The sequence below is a fragment of the Arvicola amphibius genome, chromosome 6 (assembly GCF_903992535.2).
Source record: "Arvicola amphibius chromosome 6, mArvAmp1.2, whole genome shotgun sequence".
NCBI classification, from domain to species: Eukaryota; Metazoa; Chordata; class Mammalia; order Rodentia; family Cricetidae; genus Arvicola; species Arvicola amphibius.
This window is the reverse complement of record NC_052052.2, coordinates 20,695,270-20,717,046: the sequence shown is the minus strand read 5'-3', so window position 1 is coordinate 20,717,046 and position 21,777 is coordinate 20,695,270. Positions and strand designations below refer to the sequence as shown.

Sequence of the window (21,777 nt, the reverse complement as noted above, 5' to 3'; positions counted from 1 at the left end):
ATGTTTGAGCAGGTTAAAGGCATCTGTTAACTTTATCATTTTGTATGAACTGTATAACCAAATTGTAGTATAAATATCCATTCCATAGGAAAGGATGGCATGCAATGAATCATAAGGACCCTATAGCCAACAAAATCTATCATGTCTCATCTAGTCTCAGACCATTTCGATGTCTAAGGATCAGCTATACACCATCTGTCCTGTAGTTTCTTTTTTTTAAAGTTTGTAGCCAAGACTCAGGAGGTCTCCCCCTAGTCAAATCTAATCTCAATTAACTCTGAAGGAATTCACAGTTTTTCATTTTCTGTGGAAACAAGTATGACCTCCTCCCCAATGCAATACATTTTTTTGACTTCCATTCTGAAGCCAAGACATCTCTAAAGTATATAGGATGGTTTAATTCAGCAGTCCTTTTCATATTCCAATGTCTCTCAGCAAAGCACCATATTTTCCATCTTTATGTGGCTTATGTTTTTTTTGTTGTTTTTCGAGACAGGGTTTCTCTGTAGCTTTGGAGCCTGTCCTGATGCCTTATGTTTTTATATTACTTTACTCTCTCTTTAAAGACTTTACTGTTATTTTTAAACTTTTTATTATGACTCTACACCCATTTTCTTTTCTTCAGCATCTAAGCACATTTTTAAGCACACTGTACTTTTTAGAGGTTTTCTGCCTGTACCTGGCTTTCCTGAGTGCCTGCAGCGTTCTCTGACTACGTGAGAGAAATCTTAAACAGCTATGTCAGCTGCCACGTCACAGCTCAGTGCACGGTGCTGACGGCACCGACTCCAGCCTGCAGGCAGCAGCCCGTAGTTGTACCTGTATGCCCGAGACACTGCAGACTAGGAAGCCACGTCTGGCTCGTTGTCCAGAACTTTTCTTAGCTTTCTCAGGCCCTGTGTTTGGATAGTCAAGCCTCCACATTGGATGCCATATGTAGTAGGCATTCTTGGAACGCCAGCTCCCAAATCATGACACAGAGACTTATTAATTATGAAAGCTCAGCTTTAGCTTAGGCTTGTCCCACTAGCTCTTACAGCTTAAATTAACCCATTTATTTTAATCTACATTCTGTCACATGACTCATTACCTCATCTTTCCCTCCGTACTGCTCATGCTGCTTTCTCCTCTTCTGGCTGGCACCCCCCCATATACTTCTTCCAAGAGTTCTCTCTGCACGGAAGTCCTTCCTATACTGCCTGCCTGTTTTTATTACACCAGTCACAGCAATGCCCCTTCACACAGTGTACAAATGCCCTGCAACAATGGATGCCGCCCCGGATTGCTATCTGTTGCTGCACTAAAACTATGACCAGAAATCAATTTGGGAAGGAAAGAGTTCATTTCCTCTTCCGGGCTAAAGTCTGCCATGGAGCGGAGCCAGGGCAGAAACATATATGGGCAGGAAACAAAGCGGAACCATGAAAGGCTTATCTATCAGCTGGCTGGCTTCAAACTCAGAGATCCACCTGCTTCTGTCTCCTGAGAACTGACATTAAAGCAAGTACCGCAACACCCAGCTCAACTTATTTTTTCCTACAACCCTGGACCACCTGCCCCAGGGGTGGTACTGCCCTTGGTGGGCTGGATCCTCCCACATAAATCATCAATGAAAGAAAATGCCCCACACACCTGCCTGCAGGCCAAATCTGATGGAGGAATTCTTTTAATTGAAGTTCCTCTTCCCAAATGACTCTGGCTCCAGTCAAAAACTGCCCAGCAGAGACACTAAGAAAAACAGGCCCCATGGCACACGCCTATAATGCCAGCACATGGGTGGTATCTTGAATAGCTGAAGTTCAGTGTTTTCCTTTTCTACATAAAGAATATAGAGTTGGAAGCCAACCAGGCTACATGAGACCCGAGGGGGGGGGTACAGCACCAGGCCCAGCAAGGACACCCTAGGGGATCCTAGTATGTGGCAACCGAAGGCACAGTTGTTTGTGCTAAAAGTCCTTCACACAGAATTTCAATCCCTCCCCTTGCTAAGGTCCCAAGGACAAACCAAGGCATGACTCCACCAAAGCTCACCCTGGGGAGCCACTGTGTCTGTTGGGTTTCCCTACAAAGCATGAGAGGGGTTTCTCACAGGGGTATGGGTGCTCCCGTCCCAACAGGCTGCAACTTGAAAGCCTTTCCCCGGCAGGCATGAGGACTTCCCCAACACCCCAGTCTTCCTGACTGACTGATATACTCCAGCTCCTCTGTGAGGCCATGTGCGATTAGGACAGAATTGCACAGGACAGGTGGTAGGGGCTGACCGATACTCAGGTGGCAGTCCCAAGGCCCTCCCCACCCTGCTGTGAGGATGGAAATGGGCCACCAAGCCCAACTAGGATGACCTTTTGCAATGGGGCACAGCACTGAACGCCCGCAGTTGTCTCCCATGACAACTCTTACACCCTCCCAGCTCTTACATTCCTTCTCCCCGCTTCTTCCACAAGGGTCCCCGAGCCTTGGAGGGGTGACATAAATGTCCAACTGTTCTCCAGCTCAGCTGGGATCCTGAACCGCCGTGTGCCCTCATGCCTGTTTCCAGAGCACGGCTGTTGGCAAGTCTTGGGGTTGTTTTTTTCTCCCCCTCTATTACAAAACACGAATGAGGAAATGGCTAAAAGCAGATGGGAAAATGTCCCGGGGGGCGCGGGTAATAACCTATGATCGTAAACACACGTGAGAAGCACTTAAGCTGGTACATCAGTTACCCAATCAATAGCACTTGTTTCTCCACTGTGCCTGTGACATGCTGGTCGCAGGGTTTTGCCAAATTTCCTGGTGCCAGACGTAATTTACCTCCTGTGGTGCGAGCGAGCCTTAAGTCCAATCAGAAAGCTGGTTCCGACAGTAACTGCGCACATGCGCACACCGTTGCTCTAGCTGGCACTTCCACTGCGAAGCATGCCCCACCCACAGCTGGTTATGTCTTTAAGCCTTCGTTCTTCCCCAGCATAGTTGCAGCAACTTCTGGGCACTACCGGAGTTTGCTCTCTGGGAGGGGACCCTTCAGGCCCATCCTGGATACTTCTCTAAGCCTCAACAACAGGGTCTCACCATCAGCTCCGGAATGCAACCAACCACTGTGACCGTGACTGTGGACTTCGTTGTTTAGTGGCCTCTAGGGCTTCTGTAACGACCAACCCTCCTCAGGAGTCCTTGCACTGAGATTCCCCCAAACCACCTTATGGCCTCTGGGAACACCCGTGCTGACCTGCGGACTCTTCCCAGTTACAAGTGCAGGGTTTTAGAACTTCCCCAGGTTTTGCAACCTTGGAGAAACCCCCCTCGCCCCCCCCCCCCGCATGCTTCCTTCTTCAGGTGCAGGCATGCGTCTCTTAACCGAGTCTCCAAACGGACAAAACACTCAAGGGTGAGCGTTATACTACCTGGACCCTCTTCGCCTTTTGGCCCCCTAGCCACAAAAAAACAAAAACAAAAAAAAACCAAACAAACAAAAAGCAGGTCTGACACCGCGACCCTGATAGATTACTTAGAGGCTCCCAGGGCTTTTACCAGCTGCGCTAGACCTCCCACCCGCCCGTACTTCGGTGGCTCCCACCCATCAGGCAGGGGAACCACTCCACACCACCTGGAAGACGACTGCCAGCCCGGAATTTCCCCGACAGCCCCTGCCCTAGTATCCATGGCCCTGCCACTGCTCCCGCAAACCCTGTAGGGACAAATCCCCATGTCAACGTTTCCTCTGCAAACATGGCCTCTCCCTCCCCCGCCCTGACTCAACTTCATCTGTTTGTCCCATTCCCGGTATCAGGGACAACAAACACTTTTGCTCTTCCCAAACACTTCCTCAGTTGCTCCCACCAGATTACTAGGCCAAGCATTACTAAAAATCTCCTCCCACGGGGGAGACAAAAGCAATGTCTACCCTTCTCCTAAGGTCCCGGGGACAAACTGAGGTATGATTCCACAAAAGGTCACTTTAAAGCGCGCAGACGAGATTTATACGGGTGTGGTTCTCCAACAGACTCCACCTGGGAAATCTTTACCCAGCAGCGATGAGGTCATTCAAACTCAGTCGGGATGATCCTTTACAAGGGGGCACAGCTGAACGTCCCAAGATGGCGACTGCTTGGTTCAGGGGACCGTCGGTGCTGTATAATAAATAGTGGTGGACTCCAGGAGGGAACAGAGGCGAGCAGTTTAGGGGGGCTCCCCTGACCGTGATGTTGGAGGCAGAGAAGTGTAGCCTCAAAGCCAGGCTATGCCAGGTACAGACCAGCTGAGGTGTGTAACTTTCCTTCTCCCAGCCTCAGAACTGCTTCCTTTTGTTTTGAGACAAAGTCTTACTACTACATAGCTCTGGCTGGCCTGAAACTATGTAGACCAGGCTGCCCCCGGCCTCCCAACAAAGCTCTGCTTGCTTTGTCTCTGGAGTGCTGGGATTAAAGGCATAAACCACCAAGCCAGGCTTTCAAAACCCTGTATGTATGTATGTATATATGTATTCATTCATTCATTCATTCATTCATAGGCAGTTTCACATTCTGTAGCCCAGGCTGCCCTGGTACTCACTATAAAACCCAGACGGCCTCTATCCCATAGCACCTCCTGCCTCAGTCTTCTGAGAGCTGTGGTTACAGGTGTGAGCCACCAGGTCTGGCTTTTTGTCAACCAAACTGGATTGACAGTCACATAGAAATACACTTGAAAGCCAGGCGGTGGTGGCACACGCCTTTAATCCCAGCACTCGGGAGGCAGAGGCAGGCGGATCTGTGAGTTCGAGGCCAGCCTGGTGTACAAGAGCTAGTTCCAGGACAGGCTCCAAAGCCACAGAGAAACCCTAACCCTGTCTTGAAAAACTAAAAAAGAAAAAAAAAAAAAAAGAAATACACTTGGGGATGGGGCAGGGGGATGGGGGCTGTGAGGATAAGGGAGTCTTTTCAGAAAAGTTCCTGAAGAGGAATGAACTCCCAAGAATGTGGGTGTCACCATTGCATAGGCTGGGATCTGGGAATGAAGGAAACAGAGAAAGAGCTGAGCCGCAGCATGTAGCCAGATACAGTGTGGCCAGCTGCCTCTTACCACCCTGTCTCTTCCCTGCCATGATGGACAGCTGCCTCACGCCGCCATGACTTCCCTGCTGTGACGGACCACATCCTCAAATCGTGAACAAAAATAAACCCTTAAGTTGCTCTGTGCGGTGCTCTGTCCCAGTAGTGGGGAAGGGGTAGTCCACCACTTTAATTCCCTGCAGTCTGAGGTTAGGAGTTGGCAAACCATAACCCATGGCCGAAAAGCCTGCTGCTCACTACACGTGCCCTGTGAGTTCAGAAGAATTCTAGCATTTTCAAATGGTTGAAGACAAAAATAAAAGCCAGGTGAAGCCAGGTCCACTCTGGGCCCAGCCAAGCCTCCCTCTACTTAGGGCTTGTCTGTTTCAGGAGAGCTCGGCTGGAAAGATCTCACCTGAAATAATTCTTGAGCAGGGCCGGCAGCATGTAGCTCCTGCACAACGGGATGGCATGCAAGCCAGGAACTAAGATGGAATCTTAAAAGCACGCACACAGACAGAGACACAGGGACGAGGTTCATCCCTGATACAAGAATGCCAGCTTTATTGTGCTCAGGGGCAGCTTATATAGGGCTCTGGCCACGCCCCAGCTCTCGGGATCCTTCAGCTGCTGACCCACCAGAAACCACTCTCCTGCCATCAGGGTCCCGTGCTCAGAGCAGCTGCAGGCACAGGTAAACAAGTTGTTTTGCTCAGTTCACCCCGGCAGGCAAAGAAAGTCAAGGGGCCAGGGCTCTCCAGCCATATAATTCCTCTTTTCCATATAATTAGACCAAGCCTGTCTTGGGTTGCAGAAGCGCATGACAGGCTCCTGTCTTACCTGTCTCTGGCTCACTGGTCTTTCTGTAGCCTGCTAACCCATACTGCTCTCAGAGGAAGCCCACTTTCTCGGGCAAATCGCTGCCGCCGCTGCTGCTGCCGCCGCCGCCGCCTGGTGTAGAGGCAGAGCAACAGAAACTCCAGCTACAGGAGTTCCTAGCTGTTCAGCAAACCTAGGCCGTATAGAAGTGGCTGGATTGGCATGGGCGTGGCACAAATATAATGAAAGGAAAGGGAGCAGCCAACCATGTTCTCCGACTGTTAGGTCAAATCGAAAAATGCCCCAGCGAAACTTATATAGGGGATTCTAGATCTCGAAGGCAGTGGCAACCTGTCTGGCTAGGGGATCAGCAGCGCTGGCCACAGCGGTCGGTCGTCTGACTGGCGGCAACCCTGGTTGTATCAGAGGCTGCAGTGGTGGCAATCCAGCCACCCACGGTGATCCTGAAGTCGCAGCAGGGACGGCTCAGCACCAGTTGACTCACTGGAACAGGCACCAAGCCTGGAACCCGGCCCACAGCGGCCGTCATCTCGTTAGCCCAACAGCTGTTCTAAAGACACAAAACTTGGGAACAGTTAAGGGCAGAATCATTCAAGGTATAATTAGCCACAGACAGCCGCATGAGAAGCCCTATTTTGGCTCTGGTTTTCCATCTTGTTTTCTGTTAAACAATCCTGCACAGCCAAGGGTCCAAAATTTAAACAGGCACGAAGTCCACAGAGATACCATCCTGTGAAGGTAGACACTACACCCCACTGGGCTGGATTCCGGAAATGAACTGAGAATCCTTGCTAACATTCTTGTAAAGTGATCACAGTCCCCATCACCATAATGAATAATGTGTTCTGGCCATAAATCATAGTACCAGGCCAACATTTAACACAAGGGGAAGGAAAATTCGGCAAATATAAAACACAAACTGCCAGAAAGTTTCCACATACCAATAACATTATTGTGTCTCCAATCAACGGAAATGGCTGGCTGTTCCATAGCCCAATCAATGGGAAGGAAGTACAGCCACACAGGACTGTCCAGGCCTACCAACATCAGCACCAGAGGATTTCTGATTGGGGCCCATTGCACCTGTTGGACGTGGCTGATGGTCCATAGGACACACAAGCCATTCAGGAATCTAAATGGGGCTATCAGTATCCTGCGGAAACACACGTACACTCCCACACCCCCAAATGAGGACTGGATCAGGCCCCTTCCATGCTCCAGCCATCACTGTACCATCAATGAGTAGAGCCACGGGGCTGCCAGTGCCTCTGAGCAGCCGATGTTTCAGCATATGATTCAATTGTTAGAAAATTTAATATATAGAGAACATTAGAAAGGATATCCCGGGGAGTACTATACTCCCCCTTTTTTGTTTTATGAATATAGTCTTTGAGAGTTTGGTGAACCTATTCCACTATAGCTTGTTCCTGGGGATTGTAAGGAATTCCTGTCTTATGAAGCATGCCATAATTGTCACAGAATAATTGAAAGCCTTTGCTGATATAAGTTGGCCCATTGTCCATTTTAATCAATTTTGGGGCTGTCATGTAGGCAAAAGTTTGGAGGCAATGGCTTTTTACATCCTTCACCTTTTCCCGATTGGGCAGAGGCAAAGAGCATGCCTGAATAAGTATCCACAGAAACATGTGCAAATTCCAATTTGCCAAAAGATGCCACATGAGAAAAATCCATCTGCCAGATATGGTTGGGCAAAAGACCCTGAGGATTGACTCCTAGATGAGAAACAGGAGCAAGTTCTGCACACAAAGGACATGCCTTGACAATCTTAGGAGCTTGTTCCTTAGAAATTTTATACGTGAGCCTCAAAGAAGAAACATTAAGATGGAATTTACCATAAGCCCACTGGGCAGAGACCAAGGAATCCTGGGGCACAGAGATTAAGAGAGCATGGGTCACTTGATCAAACTGTGCATTTCCTTCACTAAGAGGGCCAGGTAAGCCAGAATGTGCCCGAAGGTGGCCAATATAAATCTTATGAGATCTTTTCCATAAAAGTAATTGAATGTTAGTCAACAATTCATGAACTGCAGAGGTAGTGGCTATATTTCCTGCCATTTCCAAGGGGGGGGGGGAAGAACCTTAGCAACATATATGCTATCAGTAAAAAGATTCATAGGTTCAGCTGGAAAGGTAACTAAAGCTAAACGAATGGGAGCCAGTTGTATTTGTGTGGACTTGTAGGGTACTTTTAACAGTCTTCTGGGCTGTGACTACGGCAGCCGTGCCATTGGAGGCTCCATCTGCAAATACATCAAGGGCATAGTCTAGGGGAGCTAGCAAAATAATTTTAGGAAAGCAAACCAGATGTTCCTCAAAAAGTTTTACTAATTTATTAGGGGAGTAATGGATGTCAAATTCAGCAGACTGGGTGAGTGGTTTGAAAAGATGGTCCATTCTGGGCTAAATAACTGGAGCCAGTTAAAAGGAACAATCACTTTATCAGGGATTTTGCCAAATGTCCTAAGACTTCCCAGGTCGGCAGTGCGCAACACCTGCAGGACAGCCAGATGATAGGGCTGCACCTTTTTGGGAGAGGCTCATCCATGCACCCAGAGAATAGGTCCCTCCTGCCAAAAGACTGCAGTGCTGTGCAAAAGACCAGCAGAAGCAAAGGCTGGCGATAATCAATATAATTCAGATGGGCTTCTGCTAACTGCTGTTTGACTAATCTAAGACATTCACAGCCTTTAGGGGTCAGTAGCCTGGGAGATGTGGGGGTTGAGTCATAAGATTTCAAATAAAGGTTTTAATTCTCCTGTTGTTAATCCCATTGATGGTCTAATCTAATAATGTCGCCCAAAAGCTGTTGAAAGACATTAAGAGTGCAGAGCTGATCTATTCTAAGAGTGATTTTTTTGTGGCCGAACTCCAGTCTGTAGGAGCTGATGGCCCAAATACTGAAAGGGAAACATAGTCTGCATTTTCTCGGGGGCAACAACTAAACCAGACCGTTGCAGTCCCTCATAAAGTGTTTGCAACCCTGCATGCAAATTATATTCCCTTGAGGCTGCAATAAGAATATCATCCATATAACGAATGACATATCGCTGGGAATGTTGCTCCCTTAGGGGCCACAAGGCTCTGGAAACATAACTGGCACAAAGTTGAACTATTGACCATGCCCTGGGACAACACAACCCATTAATACCTTTGGGGCAGCTCTCTGAAATTAATAGGAGGAAACCTGAAAGCAAACTTGGGTGAATCCTCAGGATGCGAACAAAAAGTAAAAAGGCAGTCCTTGAGGTCAGTCACCACCATGTGGTGATCCTTAGGGAAAGCACAGGTCTTGGCAATCCTGGCTGTAATGATCCCATAATTCCATGCATTTGTTAACCTGCCTAAGGTCCTGCAATAGTTGCCAACTGCCAGATTTCTTTTTGATAACAAATATGGGAGTATTCCAGGGGGAAGTGGATGGGACTACATGCCCAGCAGCTAACTGTTCTTGTACAAGCTGCTGAGAAGCCGGTAACTTTTCTTCTGATAGGGGCCACTGTTCCACCCATAGTGGCCTAGTTCCTCTCCGTTTGATGGGAATTGCAACTTGTGGCTCAACAGTGGCCCTCAGAATAAATTTTCCAACCTATTCTGTCCCCACCACGCCGCATAGTCAACCCTTTATTGGCAACAGCCTGTGGATGCCCCTGAAGATCCTCGCCCAGCCCCCGCCTGGGGCTAAAACCCTGGTCTGCTAACATATGCTGCACAGGTTCAGTGGTCTCAACTGCCCCCATAGTTTGCAAATCCTACTGGCATGGACCACCATAACCTGTGGGGGGCAGCAGGCAGGCTTGGGAACCTTCACCGATAGCTACTGCATGCGTTGGGGTCCTGCCCACACTGCAGACTCCTGGGTGAGCAGACCTGGGAACCGCCACCTCCTTGCCCTGCTGCCACCTCTGGGCCTCTCTGTGAGCGTTCACAGCAGTCAGCTGCCCTCACCACGCTCAGTTCCAGCTGCCACCTCTCTGCTTGTGGGGACTCCAGGAAGCAGGCTCCTGCTCAAGAAGCACAAAAGGGACCCGAGCTCCTCCACTCCTTGGGCCCACAATGGCGACAGGCTCCTGAGCCCTACTTCCTCCAATAAACAATCAGTTAAGGAATTTGGATGTCGGTTTTCTCTGTAAACTACTTCCTGCTATTTATTGGGCAATGTATCTTTGGGGGTACTCACGACGACATTTCAGGAGGTTTTGGTCCATCAAACCACACCAGTCTGGAATGAATCCACAGGTTCTCATCCTCTGTGGAAACAAAAGCAGAACCTCTTTTCCAAAGCAACAAATCCTTAGACCCATATTTTAAAGTCAAGATACCTTTTTTAGCAGTTTCCAGAATCAAATGTCTTTCTCCAGTCAACCAACCAAAAGATAACACAATAACACATCTGTACACATTCTATCTTTTCTCCTTTTGATCTGTCTATACTGTCTCTTTAAAAACTTACTCCTTTCTTCCATTTTTTTAAAAAACACATATAGACACATACCCATCTTCAATCCACCCTCACCGTTCCTGAGGGCGATCTCTCGGGGTTCCCTGGTTCCTGATCTTGCTGTACCTGAGCCTTGGGTAACTAAGCTGGAGACTTAAAAATATACCCACACAGACAGACAGAGACACAGGGACATGGTCATATTTGATACAAGAATATCAACTTTATTGTGCTCAGGGGCAGCTTATATAGGGCTCTGGCCATGCCCCAGCTCTCGGGATCTTTCAGCTGCAGGCCTCACCAGAACCCACTCCCCTGCCATCAGGGTCTTGTGCTCAGAGCAGCTGCAGGCACAGGTAAACAAGTTGTTTTGCTCAGTTTACTCCAGCAGGCAAAGGGTCTGAGGCAGGCAAAGAAAGTCAAGGGGCCAGGGGTCTGCAGCCCCCAACAGCAGTGTTGTGTGGTTATTCAATGACGGCCTCTACACATCACATTGATGCCATGGGAAGGAAAGGAGAAGGAAAAATGAAAACAGGGACATTTACACATGACATGTCCAGAAAAGAACCGATTTATTCAAGTCAGCAGGATCCACAGTGCACTTCCTTCTCCCTCCCAGAAACACATTTCAGCGACGGAAGGTGACAATACCCTGATGAAGCTGATTAAAAAAAAATTATTGTGTGTGCCTAATGTCTAAAGAAGTCAGAAGAGAGTGTCAGATCCCTTGGAACTAGCCTTATAAACAGTTGTGAGCCACCAAACTTGGGAACCAAACATGGGCCTGGGTCTTCTGCACAAGCAACCAATGCTTACATGCTGAGCCATGTCTCAGATTCTCAGATGAAGCTGAATGTGTGTGTGTGTGTGTGTGTGTGTGTGAGAGAGAGAGAGAGAGAGAGAGAGAGAGAGAGAGAGAGATTTCAGACCTAGAACTAGAGACTAGAGTTTAATGCTAGGCAAGTCTTGTACCCTCCAGGTTCATCACCAGCCTCTAAGGCTTCTTCTTTTTGGTCCCTGTGGAAGCTGGAAGGTTTCCTTCGACAATTGATGGAGGAGGGTCATCTGTCTATGTGTTATTTTCATTGGTTAATAAAGAAACTGCCTTGGCCCTTTAATAGGACAGAAAATTAGGTAGGCGGAGTAGACAGAACAAAATTTCTGGGAGAGAGAAGGCAGATGCTTCAGGCAGTCACCATAGGCAGACGCCATAGCTTTCCTCTCCAAGATGGATGCAGGTTAAGATCTTCCTGGTAAGCGACCACCTCGTGGTGCTACACAGATTATTAAATATGGGTTAAAGCAAGATGTGAGACTTAGCCAATAAGAGGCTACAGATAACGGGCCAGGCAGTGTCTAAATGAATACAGTTTCCGTGTAATTATTTTGGGTAAAGCTAGCCGGGTGGCAGGACACAGCTCCGCCGTTCCTACTACAGACAATGGGTAGGATAAAGGGCCATTCATGAGAGTAGGAGGAAGTCAGGCCATGGTAGGAGCTAGAAAAGGCCCTGGTTCCCCTCAGCTTCAGCAAAAAGGGTGAGGCAGGGCCTTACCAAGTAGGGTAAGGCTGGGGGCTGGGGCGGTGCCACTGGGGGCCTGGGTGGGGCCTGCAACTTTGACACCCTGCAATCCCCCTGCAGACCCTTAGGCCACCTCCTGGGAGGGGGATGAAGAAACGCTAGGTCAGGAAGACCCATGGATGTTTCCCAAAATATGAAAGCCACACAGAGATGCGTGCACACTCCAGTTCCACACGTAGCGATCGTCAAAACTGAACAGGAGCTATTAAAAAAACAAAACAAACAAACAAACAAACAAAAAGCCCTATCGTAGTAGAGTAGAACCAGAGTATCCTCCTCTCAGGAGGAGCTGACACTCGGAGAGGGGCCAGGTCTTCCCTGCTGGCCACTGCGTACAGGACTTTGTATTTATCTTTAATCCTCACCTCCCAGACAACCCCGGTTCTTCTAGTCCACGGAAGAACCATTCGCCTGAGCTGTTCCTAAAGAGACGCCGCCAATCACAACCACCGTGCGGTGTGCGCGGCACCTGACCCCGGTCATGAACCAGGGCTGCGGACCTGATTGTGAACCTGCCGCCGGACGGGAACCACAAACCACGCCGGGGGCGAGAGAAAAATCAGATCTGGCAGAAGCAGGGTAGTTCTTGCCTCCTAGACATTAATCCCGAGAGGGCAGAGAAAAGCTGCCCAGGACAAAGGCGTTTACGCGGGCCTTATTTATAACCGACCTGGGGAAGGGAGGCCAGCCAAGCCCCACCACGCGGCCGGCTCGTAAATCCAGGCACCGTGCCGCAGCCGCAGCAGAGCGTGGCAGTTGCCTCCCTCCCAACCCGCCGCGCAGGCTCCGGTAGCTCCCGGGGTGGGGTGGAGTGAACCAGGAACCTACCATCGAAGTTGACTGTGGAACTTTTGGTGACTTCGTTCATCTTCGCCTTTGGCCCTCCAGCTTCGCCTGGCAAGAGAAGATGAATCGGTGAAGATATTTGAAAAGCCTCCTGGGGCATCATGGGTGATTCTTCCAAACCAGGAATTTGGACCGCAGCCCGTAACAAGTAAACATATGTAGGCAGGGGAGTTTCGGACCAGCCAGCAGAAGCTTCCGCACCGCTGAGCTCTGGGGAGACCTTTCTAGGACCTCAGCCCTCCGGGGACATTCTTTCCTCTCCCCTACAGTTTTTAAACAGGGGTCTGAACTTCCTGGGAGTATGGTGGAGGCGGCGAGGCGACTGATCTTGCCCTGGGCAAATGGTGTGCGTTTTTGCAGGCAGGGCTTGAGACTGAGTGGTGAGTCTGCTTTTGCCTTCGTGCTGGATGGCCTTGGGTAAGTTTTAACACTCCAGGCCGTAGCTGTCTGCCGGCTCAGTGTGGAGGGGAGTCTGGACTCACACGGACTTGAGGTCCAGACCATGTCTGCACCCGCTTCACCTGCAGGAATGGGCTCAGAGCTGGGCAGAGCGGCATCCTCTCCTCCCACCTCATCCCACACTGGAGGCTGCCTGGGTACCATCTCGCGACTCAGGGCCTTCACGTCAGGACGGTGACACCCATGAGGGTCGCATTGTGGCCTGCAGCCCTGCCCTGTGAAATGAGTGGCGTGGCTGTGGACGCAAAGGTTCACCAGGCAGCCTGCTGTGCAGGGAGGAGGGGGACTTGTGAGTGGGCTTCTGTTCCCTGTGCTGGTGGCTGTCACCACAACCTTCAACAGAACTGTCTGATAAAGAGGGGCCTCTTCAGGCCTGCTAGATGCCCAAGCGAGGGCCGTGTCCACGCAAGCCGACAGGGAAGAATGAATGAGTGGACCCATTCAGTGCGGTGGGATGTAACTGTCCTTATGGGGTGATTTTGCACTTCTTAACCAAGTTTCCGGAGGGAACCTCAGGGAGGCGAGCGGGGCTGCCCTCTCTGGCTTCTGAGAGCACTACCAAGCCGGCCGTGAGCTGCGTGTGGCAGACACCCGGATGGACATCTGCTCTGACCTCTCCAGGGGAGCAGGGTGTTTGCAGGGAGTTCATACATGAGGCCTGAAGGCGGGTGTTTCTGGCAGATCAGCAAGAACACGTGGGCACCAACGAGGGCAGCTGGCACACTCGGGCAGGGCTGAAGCCTAGCCGCCAGGGGGCACCCCACACCATCTCCACCCCGCCCCCTCCAGGCTGGGTGCCTCCTGCCCTCTGAGGGTCCAGAGCCCCCCTTCCCATGAGACACCGAGCCCACTGCCTCATTGTGGGCTGTCACCAAAAGGAGTTGCCACACGCCCAAGGTATCTGTGGTTGACTCCTAGTTGTCTCTCAGAATTCATTTCCCAGCTCCCCACGAAATCACGACTGTTCTCTGGGGTCCCCAACTCCTCTGCTGGATTTAGGCGCCTGGGAAAAAGGGACAGCAAAGCTCTTCAACCACAAAGGCAAGTGCCACAGCCTAGGGAGGGCAGAGCAACAAGTCTGCAGCCTCCCCAGTAACCCCGGCTGCTAAAGGGTCCTGCGGTGAAGTCAAGAGACAGCGACAGCCGCTCTGCCTTGCTTTTCCCAGCCCCTGTGCAAAACAATCCCGGAAACAGCTACACGTGGCATCATGGAGGATCACAGAACACAGACCGCTACCAGGCCAGGGTGGGAGGACGATCCACTTCCCCGCTCCTCTCTACGGCTTAGCATGTATACAAATGCCATTTCCCAACCTTATGGCCCAGGACCAGAGACGTAAACAGCTCCCACACCTCCACCCCCCAGCCAATTTTCTCTTGGCTTTGTTTTGGAGGTTTCTGCTGGGACCTGCCAGCTGGGAGCACTCAGGAGGGGGAGGACCTGAGGGACACACCTGTTTTGGAGAAGACCGACGGAGGTCAGCATGTGTCTGTGGCCTCGTTTCCAGCCAGCGGCCCTGTTCCAAGCCCTTGGCAGATCAGTTTCTCTCATCTGTAGGCCCCCTCACTCCAGGGTTTTGAGAGAAATCTCTTCCCAGCTCTTGCTCCTCTTTGGACTTCCTATCCTACCCTCCTCCTGGTGTGTGTAGGGGGAGATGTCTGCTCTGAGCTGGCCCAGGTGGAACTTTCAGTACTGAGGTGGTACCCCCCCCTCGCTAAGGTGACTGATGCTCAAGCAGTTAGGGTTTCTGGGCACTTCACTTCCGAGAGCAGGGCTCGGCCAGGCCTCCTGGGGTCTTCAGAGCACTTCCAGGAGGGACTAGATGGGACTCCCTGGGGTAGCTGCTGCACCCGCAGTCTTAGAGGGACAAGTCTGTCACCCTTAGGCGGGAAGCACCTGCCAGTCAACAGCCAAACTGAGTGGTCTGGACTCACATATCCTTATTTTGACACGTGACCATAGGCAAGACCGATTACCACCCCTCCCTTCCCTGCTAACACACACACACACACACACACACACACACACACGCTCTGATATAGTTGACAATCACCTCACGGACCATCCAAAGAGCTCCAGAGGGGAGCCTATTAGTCTTCCACCCAGGCACTATTATGGAAGCTTTCATAGCCACAAGGTCCTTGTTCCCTCAGTGGCTCCCGGATCAACCAGGCTCTTCCTCCTCGTCGCTGGGCTTCAGGGAGCCACAGAGCCCACATTCATTTTCCCTAGGCTATGCCAGCAGCCTAAGGACACCTAGAAAGCCCATGTCACCCAGTGTAGAGCTTCCAGAGGGGCGCATGAGTTACATGGCACACAGCCACTACCTTCTAAAGGCCTGCACTCGGGATGTAACTGTGATTCAGAACCCGGATCTCAGCTTTGCCAGGCATTGGCAAAGTCACTACCCATCTCTGGGGTTCTGCTTCAGGAAATGGAGCCTGGTTTTGGGATTCTGGGTTCACCTTGTGAAACAGCTCACTGAACTGTTCCCACCCCAACACTGCCGGTGAGGGATGCAGGGTAGACGCTGACAGGGGGAACTATGATTCCCCTACAGCCATTCTGCAAAGCCAGAGAACCATACTCCCTCCCCTGGGCGGCTCTGAAGGAGCCCTAGGCATCTCTGGGTTAAAGTCACCAGGAGCGGGGACCATACAGCCATCAGCTGTGCCCTCTAGAGATGGGGCAGGCTTTTCTAAAGTGATGAGTGAGATCCCGTGACCTGAGCACGGTAGGGCTGTGCCTGTCCATCAGTCCGTCTTTCTCTGTAACGGTGTTGGGGGGCTGCACTGCACCCCGCCCCCCACTGTCTCAGGGTGATGGTGTCTCATTTCCAGCTTCCACCTCATCCTTCCAGGCTCCTCCCGGTCCAGAAGGAAAGGCGTCCAGGTCACACGGAGGCCAGGGCAGAACTGCGTGGGATCCAGACTGCCTGGGAAGTATCACTGTCCCAACACAGGCCACTGGCCAGCCACACATCTGCAGAGACAGGAGGGAACCGTCAGGCTGGGAGGTCCCTCTGCAGGAGGCCGGTGGAAGGAATGTTTGCTTCCCCTCCCGGGGTTCCTTATCATCCCCGCTTGTTACTTTTCAGAGCTCCGAAGAGAATCAGAGGGGTTTACACCTGGGAAAGGGACCTGTCCGCCATACCCTTCACAGCTCAGACCCCGCCTGAAGCCTGAGGTGGCAGGGCAGGGTGGGCTGTTGGCATGCGCGTTGTGCCAGGTGTTCAACATGTGTACTCTCCTTTCAACTCTGAAAACACTCGGTGGCGTTGTTTCTGTTCTTATAAAGATGGGGAAACTGAGCCGCAGAGAGCTTAGGTGTTTCTCTCTCTCTCTCCCTCCTCCTCCCCTTGAGCAGGGCCCCAGCGTGGAGAACAGGAGGAGTGGGGGAAGACACAGGCCTCACACATGTTCTCCAGCATGGAGGGCCAGCTGGGACACACATTCCCCTGAGTACAAGGCTCCAGGAAGAAGCAGGGCACAAATAGCCTTGCCCCTTGGACTTCAAGGCCAGCAAGGACCCAGGAAAAGACACCCAGTCCCCAGAGCAATCCAGGGGCTCACTTGTGTGCCGAGAGAGCGCCAAGGAGGGAAGGCCTGGCCAGGGGCTGGAGCAAGGGCCCAGAGCTCTGCAGGAGCGTGAGGTGGAGAGGGGAATCGGTGTTTCCGACAGAAGAGCCAGGAACTGGCTGAGGCCTGAGGCCAGAGCTCAGAGGGGCTGGGGACCTAGAGAGATTCAGCCACACCAGCCAGGTGAGAGTCGGGGCATGCTCAAACAAGACGGGCTCAGAAACCGTTTGGACAGCACCAGGGAGCTGGGTTTTAAGCTAAGTCGGATTCGTAGGATGCTCCGTGCAAACCGCCCCTAGCAGGGGCAGGCGGTGCCAGACCACTGGGACTCTAAGAGATCAAGTGGCCTAGGGAGGACAGTGGCTACGGGGGAGGGGAAGAGAACCAGGATGATTCTGGATGAAGACGGGGGCTGGGGAAAGGGCAGAACTAGACTAGGACTGCAGGGCAGGGGAGAGCTGGGAGCCCGACAGAAATGTGCTCTGGTTAGGGAGGCCCTCGCTGGTGGAGATTCGGGTTCAGGGACCCCAGAACGCCCAGACCGCTGAGAGTGAAGCTGGGCTTGTGGCCCAGGTCGGGGAACACCCGGGAAGACAGAAGGACCAGGGAGGCAGGGGAGTCCCACAGAGGCCCAGCGAGTGAGTATGGAGCTGGGGTCAGCAAAGAGATGCCTCCGGGGCGAGCGCCCGCGCGAGAGCACAGGAGCGGGAGGTCTCCAGATCGCCTTGGGAGGCTCTGCGGCCGGGGGATGGCCGGTCTCCGGGGGCAGAGGGGCGCGGGCTGCGCGCAGCCGGCTCTCATTAGCGCGGGCCACGGACTAATCAATCCCAGGCGGGGGCTCCCGGGCCGAGTCGGCATCATGGAAACTGGCCGCGCGCCCAGCGGCGCGAACGGGTCCGTCGGCGGGGCCGGGCCAGGCGGGCGCCGTTCCGTCGAGGGCGCGGGCGGAGGCGGAGGCGGGTCGCGGGGTCCGGGGCGGGGCTCAGCCATCCCGTGGCCTTTCTGGAGCCGGCCAGGGGGTCGCGGGGGTCGGGGCCGGACCTGCGGGGCCCTGGGCGGGGGTCGATCCGGGCTAGGCCCGTGCTAGGCCGCTTCTCTTCGGGACCCCGGAGTCGTCTCCGGCCGAGAGCGGGTGGACGTCCCATCCCCGCTGCCCCGAGGCCTCCCGGTGCCCGGGCCACTGCGAGCGGCCTCCTGGAGCGGCTCCAGCGTGCGGCCCCGACCCCTGGGCGGTGCTGCTCCGGCCCGGACACGGCCCACGGAGGCCTCGGGCGGAGGAGGCTGGAAAAGAGGCCAGGCGGCGGGAAAGGGGGATGATTCATCCCCGGGAGCCCGAATCGGAAACACCGCAATCTGGGAACAGCCTTGCCTGGGCCGACGAGGGATCCGGGAGGACAGTCTGTCCCGCGAGGAGCTGCGTCCCGCACTGGCAGTCCCCTGCCTCCAGCCCCGGTCCTAGCCCGGCCGTGGGGGAAGGGGGAGGCCTCTTCTGGAGGAGTGGAAAAGAATCCTGGACAAAGTCCGCCGCTGCCTCCTCTGCTCTGACTGGCTGGTCTCGGCCAGAGCGGTCTTCCCAGAGTCTAGCTCAAGTCTCTCCTGCTGCAGCTCCAGTGCTGGCTGAGGAAGTCTGCAAGGAGTGGGCGAGCAAGCAGAAGCCGGAGTCAGAGACACCCCCGGCGGCCCTCGCTGCGGTATGTACAGCGCAGCACTGGGGGAGGTGGGGCGCGGGCGCGCGACCCGCAGCCCCGGGGCGGTCCGAGCGCCCCCTCCCCCGGTTACTTCGGGGCGGCCACGTGCGGGGGTGGGGTCGAGCCCGGGAGGTACTTACCCGGGCCGCGGTTTCGGGAGGAGGGGGGTGCCGGGGCGGGCGGAGCGCGCGCAGGCTGCAGGAGCCCCGCAGCCCCGGCTGCACCCGAGCCCCGCAGCCCCCTCCCTGCGCTCCGCCCGCGGGCTCGGCCAACGCTGGCTCCCAGCTCCGCTGCGGAAAACCCGAGCGGGGGCGGCTCCCTGCCTTGCGGCCGCGGGAAAATCCGGGGGTGGCCGCCAGGGATCTCCAAGCGGCCGACCGAGGCGGCCCCGCGCGTCCCTCCCCCGGAGCCTGGCCCGTCGGGTCACCGTCTGCCTCTCTGCTTGTCCCCGCAGAGCGCCCGGACGAGCGCGCGATGACGGCCGGGAGCCCCGGAGACGGCGGCGCGCGCAGGAGCCCCGAGGGCCGCGTCTCGCGCCTGGGCCGCCGCCTGGGCCGGCGCCGGAGACCGCGCTCGCCGCCAGAGCCGCTGCGGGTGCGGGCACGGCTGCGGCTGCGCTCGCCGTCGGGGGCGTTCGCGGCGCTGGGCGCGCTCGTGGTGCTGGTGGGCATGGGCATCGCCGTGGCGGGCTACTGGCCTGGCCGCGCCTCCCACGCCCCGAGGACCGGCCGCGCGCACGGGCCCCACGAACGCCTGCGGCTGCTGGGGCCGGTGATCATGGGCGTCGGCCTGTTCGTGTTCATCTGTGCCAACACGCTGCTCTACGAGAACCGGGACCTGGAAACGCGGCGGCTCCGCCGGGGCGTGCTGAGGGCGCAGGCGCTGCGGCCGCCCGACGGCTCTGGCTGGGACGCGCTGCTGCCCAGTCCGGCGCCTGGGTCCCCGGGCACCGTCGCGGAGCCCGAGACTTGGGACCTGGCCCCGAGGAGGGGTCCCTCGCCCGTCCCTTCGGTGCGCAGCCTTCGGTCCGAGCCTGCCAATCCTCGTTCTGGGTTGCCCGCGCTGCTCCACGGCTACCCGTTGAAGGGCCCTGGGCTGCCACCACCCTGGGGTCCTCGGACTCAGACTGGCCACGTGATCATCACGGTGCAGCCCTCTGGTTCCTGCATTGAGCACTCCAAGTCTCTTGACCTGGGCCTGGGGGAGCTTCTCCTGGGAACCCCAGCCACTCGGGACTGTGCCCACCGAAGTTGGCCACGGCTGGACAGACTCAGTCTGGGGGGCTATGCCAAATTGGGTGGAGACTTGGGGGCCCGGGTCTGAGGTGCAAGGGATAACCTGCTGTGAGGCTACCAGCGTGGACCATGGGACCAGGACACCAGAAGTCCAGTGTCCACTAGCTGCTTCAGTCACCTCTGAGGCTAGGATGGATGCTGCGGTGACAGCAGCCGCTCAGCCTCCTGACCTGCATGTGTCGAGAGCAGTGCCAGCTGCACCGGCCAGCCTCAGGGGCGTGTGTTAATGTGGACACCAGCATGATTCAGCCTCAGGAATTTCTTCAGCCCATGTGGCCTTAGCCCCTGGACAGGTACCTGAGGGGCTGCAGGCTAGGCCAGGAGCATCCAGAGATGCGCGGGTACCTTGGCTAAGGCAACAGTGGTAGGTTGGGATGTCTCAGGCTGGGACAGGCTCCCTCCAAGGTGGCAGTGGTGATGGAGGTGGGACCTCCAGGTAGAAGGTGGGCGATCAAGTGGAACAGAGACTCTCTGCAGCTTTCTGGGGCCGTGACTGCATCTCTTACTGCCACTTCAGGCCCATTCTTCCTCCAGCCACGTGGGCTATCCCGGCAGGGCTCACTACTGCCAGTGCCCTGCTCCTGGGGTCAGACAGCTCCCCACAGAGACAGGTCGGTCTCACTTTCGTCTGGCTCTTGCCGCAAAGTCTCCCCCAGTTGGCAGAAGGCACCCGCCAGTTCTCAGCAGTTACTTCCACAGCCCGGAGCTGCACTCGGGCCAATGTGGGCAGCTTAGTGCACACACAGTGGCTCCCCTTCCCAGTTTTAATTTTTTTCCATGCTTTTGTTAGAAATTTTAAAGTGGATCAATCCTCACAGAAGTTTTTTTTGTCATGTTTATTGAAAAATGCCATACAAGAAGCAAGACCAAACACTTCGCTAAAACACTCAGCCACATCTGTCGCTATGAAAGGTGCAAACGGCACCTAGGGTTTTCCAGTTGGCTCTACCGCCATCGTTCCTATTCCGTCAAATGTAAACAACTACTTGATATGATTCATAATTTTTAGAAAAATTTACAAAGCTCCTTCATTTTTGTCATCAAAATAATAATAATCTGAGAGAGATTTATAAAAACAGCCTGGGGCTTATATTTCCCATCAGCATTGGAGGTGCCGGCTAGGCCATAACTCTGCGGCCTGCCAGCCCCATCTGCTCAGCATCCCCCAGAATACACTGCTGGCCTGGGGGAGGGTCCCTGGAGTTAGCCTCCTTGGGCCCTCAGCTTAGGAATATAGGGCTCGCTTTGTGGGTGGGTGGCAGAGATCTCATGTGGTTTGAAGGAAATCTACTTCTGGAGTAAAAATAAAACTGCAGTTGGGTTTGTTACTGTGCTTGCCTGAGTCACTTTGGGAAAATTCCTGCCAAGTCCCTGACCCTGGAGATGGGACTCCCCTCCCCCTCACTACTTCTACCTGGACAGAGTCTGTTCTTCACACCAACTACAGAAAGAAAAAAAAATCCAAACAATTACTATATCCCAAGATCTGTTGCCAGAGCAGCAAAGGAGGGAGAGGAGGCCTGGAGGGATGTCAGAATTCTGGTCCAATTTCCAGACAAAGGCAGCAGAGAGGAGCAGAGGTCAGGTACCCAGGTTTGAGGTCCTGATGAGGATAGTCCAGAGCACAGCGCTCAATGGGCAGGCGGTCCCTCTCTTCCTCCTCCTGGGTCTCAGACCTGGAGTCCATGCTAACCCCACTCCCAGCACAGCCTCCTCTGGCTCAGTCCCACCAGGCCCCGTACCACACTCTGCAGGTTTGTGTCTGGGAGCAGAACCCAAGGCTTTCCCTCCTGAGAGCAAGCTGCTGTTGCTAACAGTCTCACAGGAGCTAAAAGAAAAATGCACACTCAAAACCAGTTCAAAGTCGCTGAGTCTGTGTAAAGAGCACTCAGTCAGGAGGCCAGGGACTGCCGTGGCTCCCTTCTTTACACTGGCTCACTGTCTTTCAGCCACTGCTGCCAGAAACCTGCTATCAACCCTCATGAAGTTCATTCCTAGCCTAGAATTAGGAGTCTAAGAA

At 54.0% G+C, this 21,777-nt stretch overlaps 1 protein-coding gene across 1 annotated transcript; it reads left to right on the top strand.

Moving 5' to 3' along the window:
* Positions 1-17,867: 17,867 nt before the first annotated feature.
* Positions 17,868-21,516, top strand: Tmem200b (transmembrane protein 200B). The gene is made up of 2 exons (XM_038333441.2): positions 17,868-18,465; positions 18,917-21,516. Exon 2 carries the CDS (start codon positions 18,937-18,939, stop codon positions 19,783-19,785), a length of 849 nt encoding a protein of 282 aa, XP_038189369.1. The 5' UTR covers positions 17,868-18,465; positions 18,917-18,936; the 3' UTR covers positions 19,786-21,516.
* Positions 21,517-21,777: the final 261 nt, after the last annotated feature.

What these genes read in the sequence shown, in the direction of transcription:
- Tmem200b (XM_038333441.2), top strand. Translation starts at nt 18,937, where the DNA reads ATGACGGCCGGGAGCCCCGGAGACGGCGGCGCGCGCAGGAGCCCCGAG.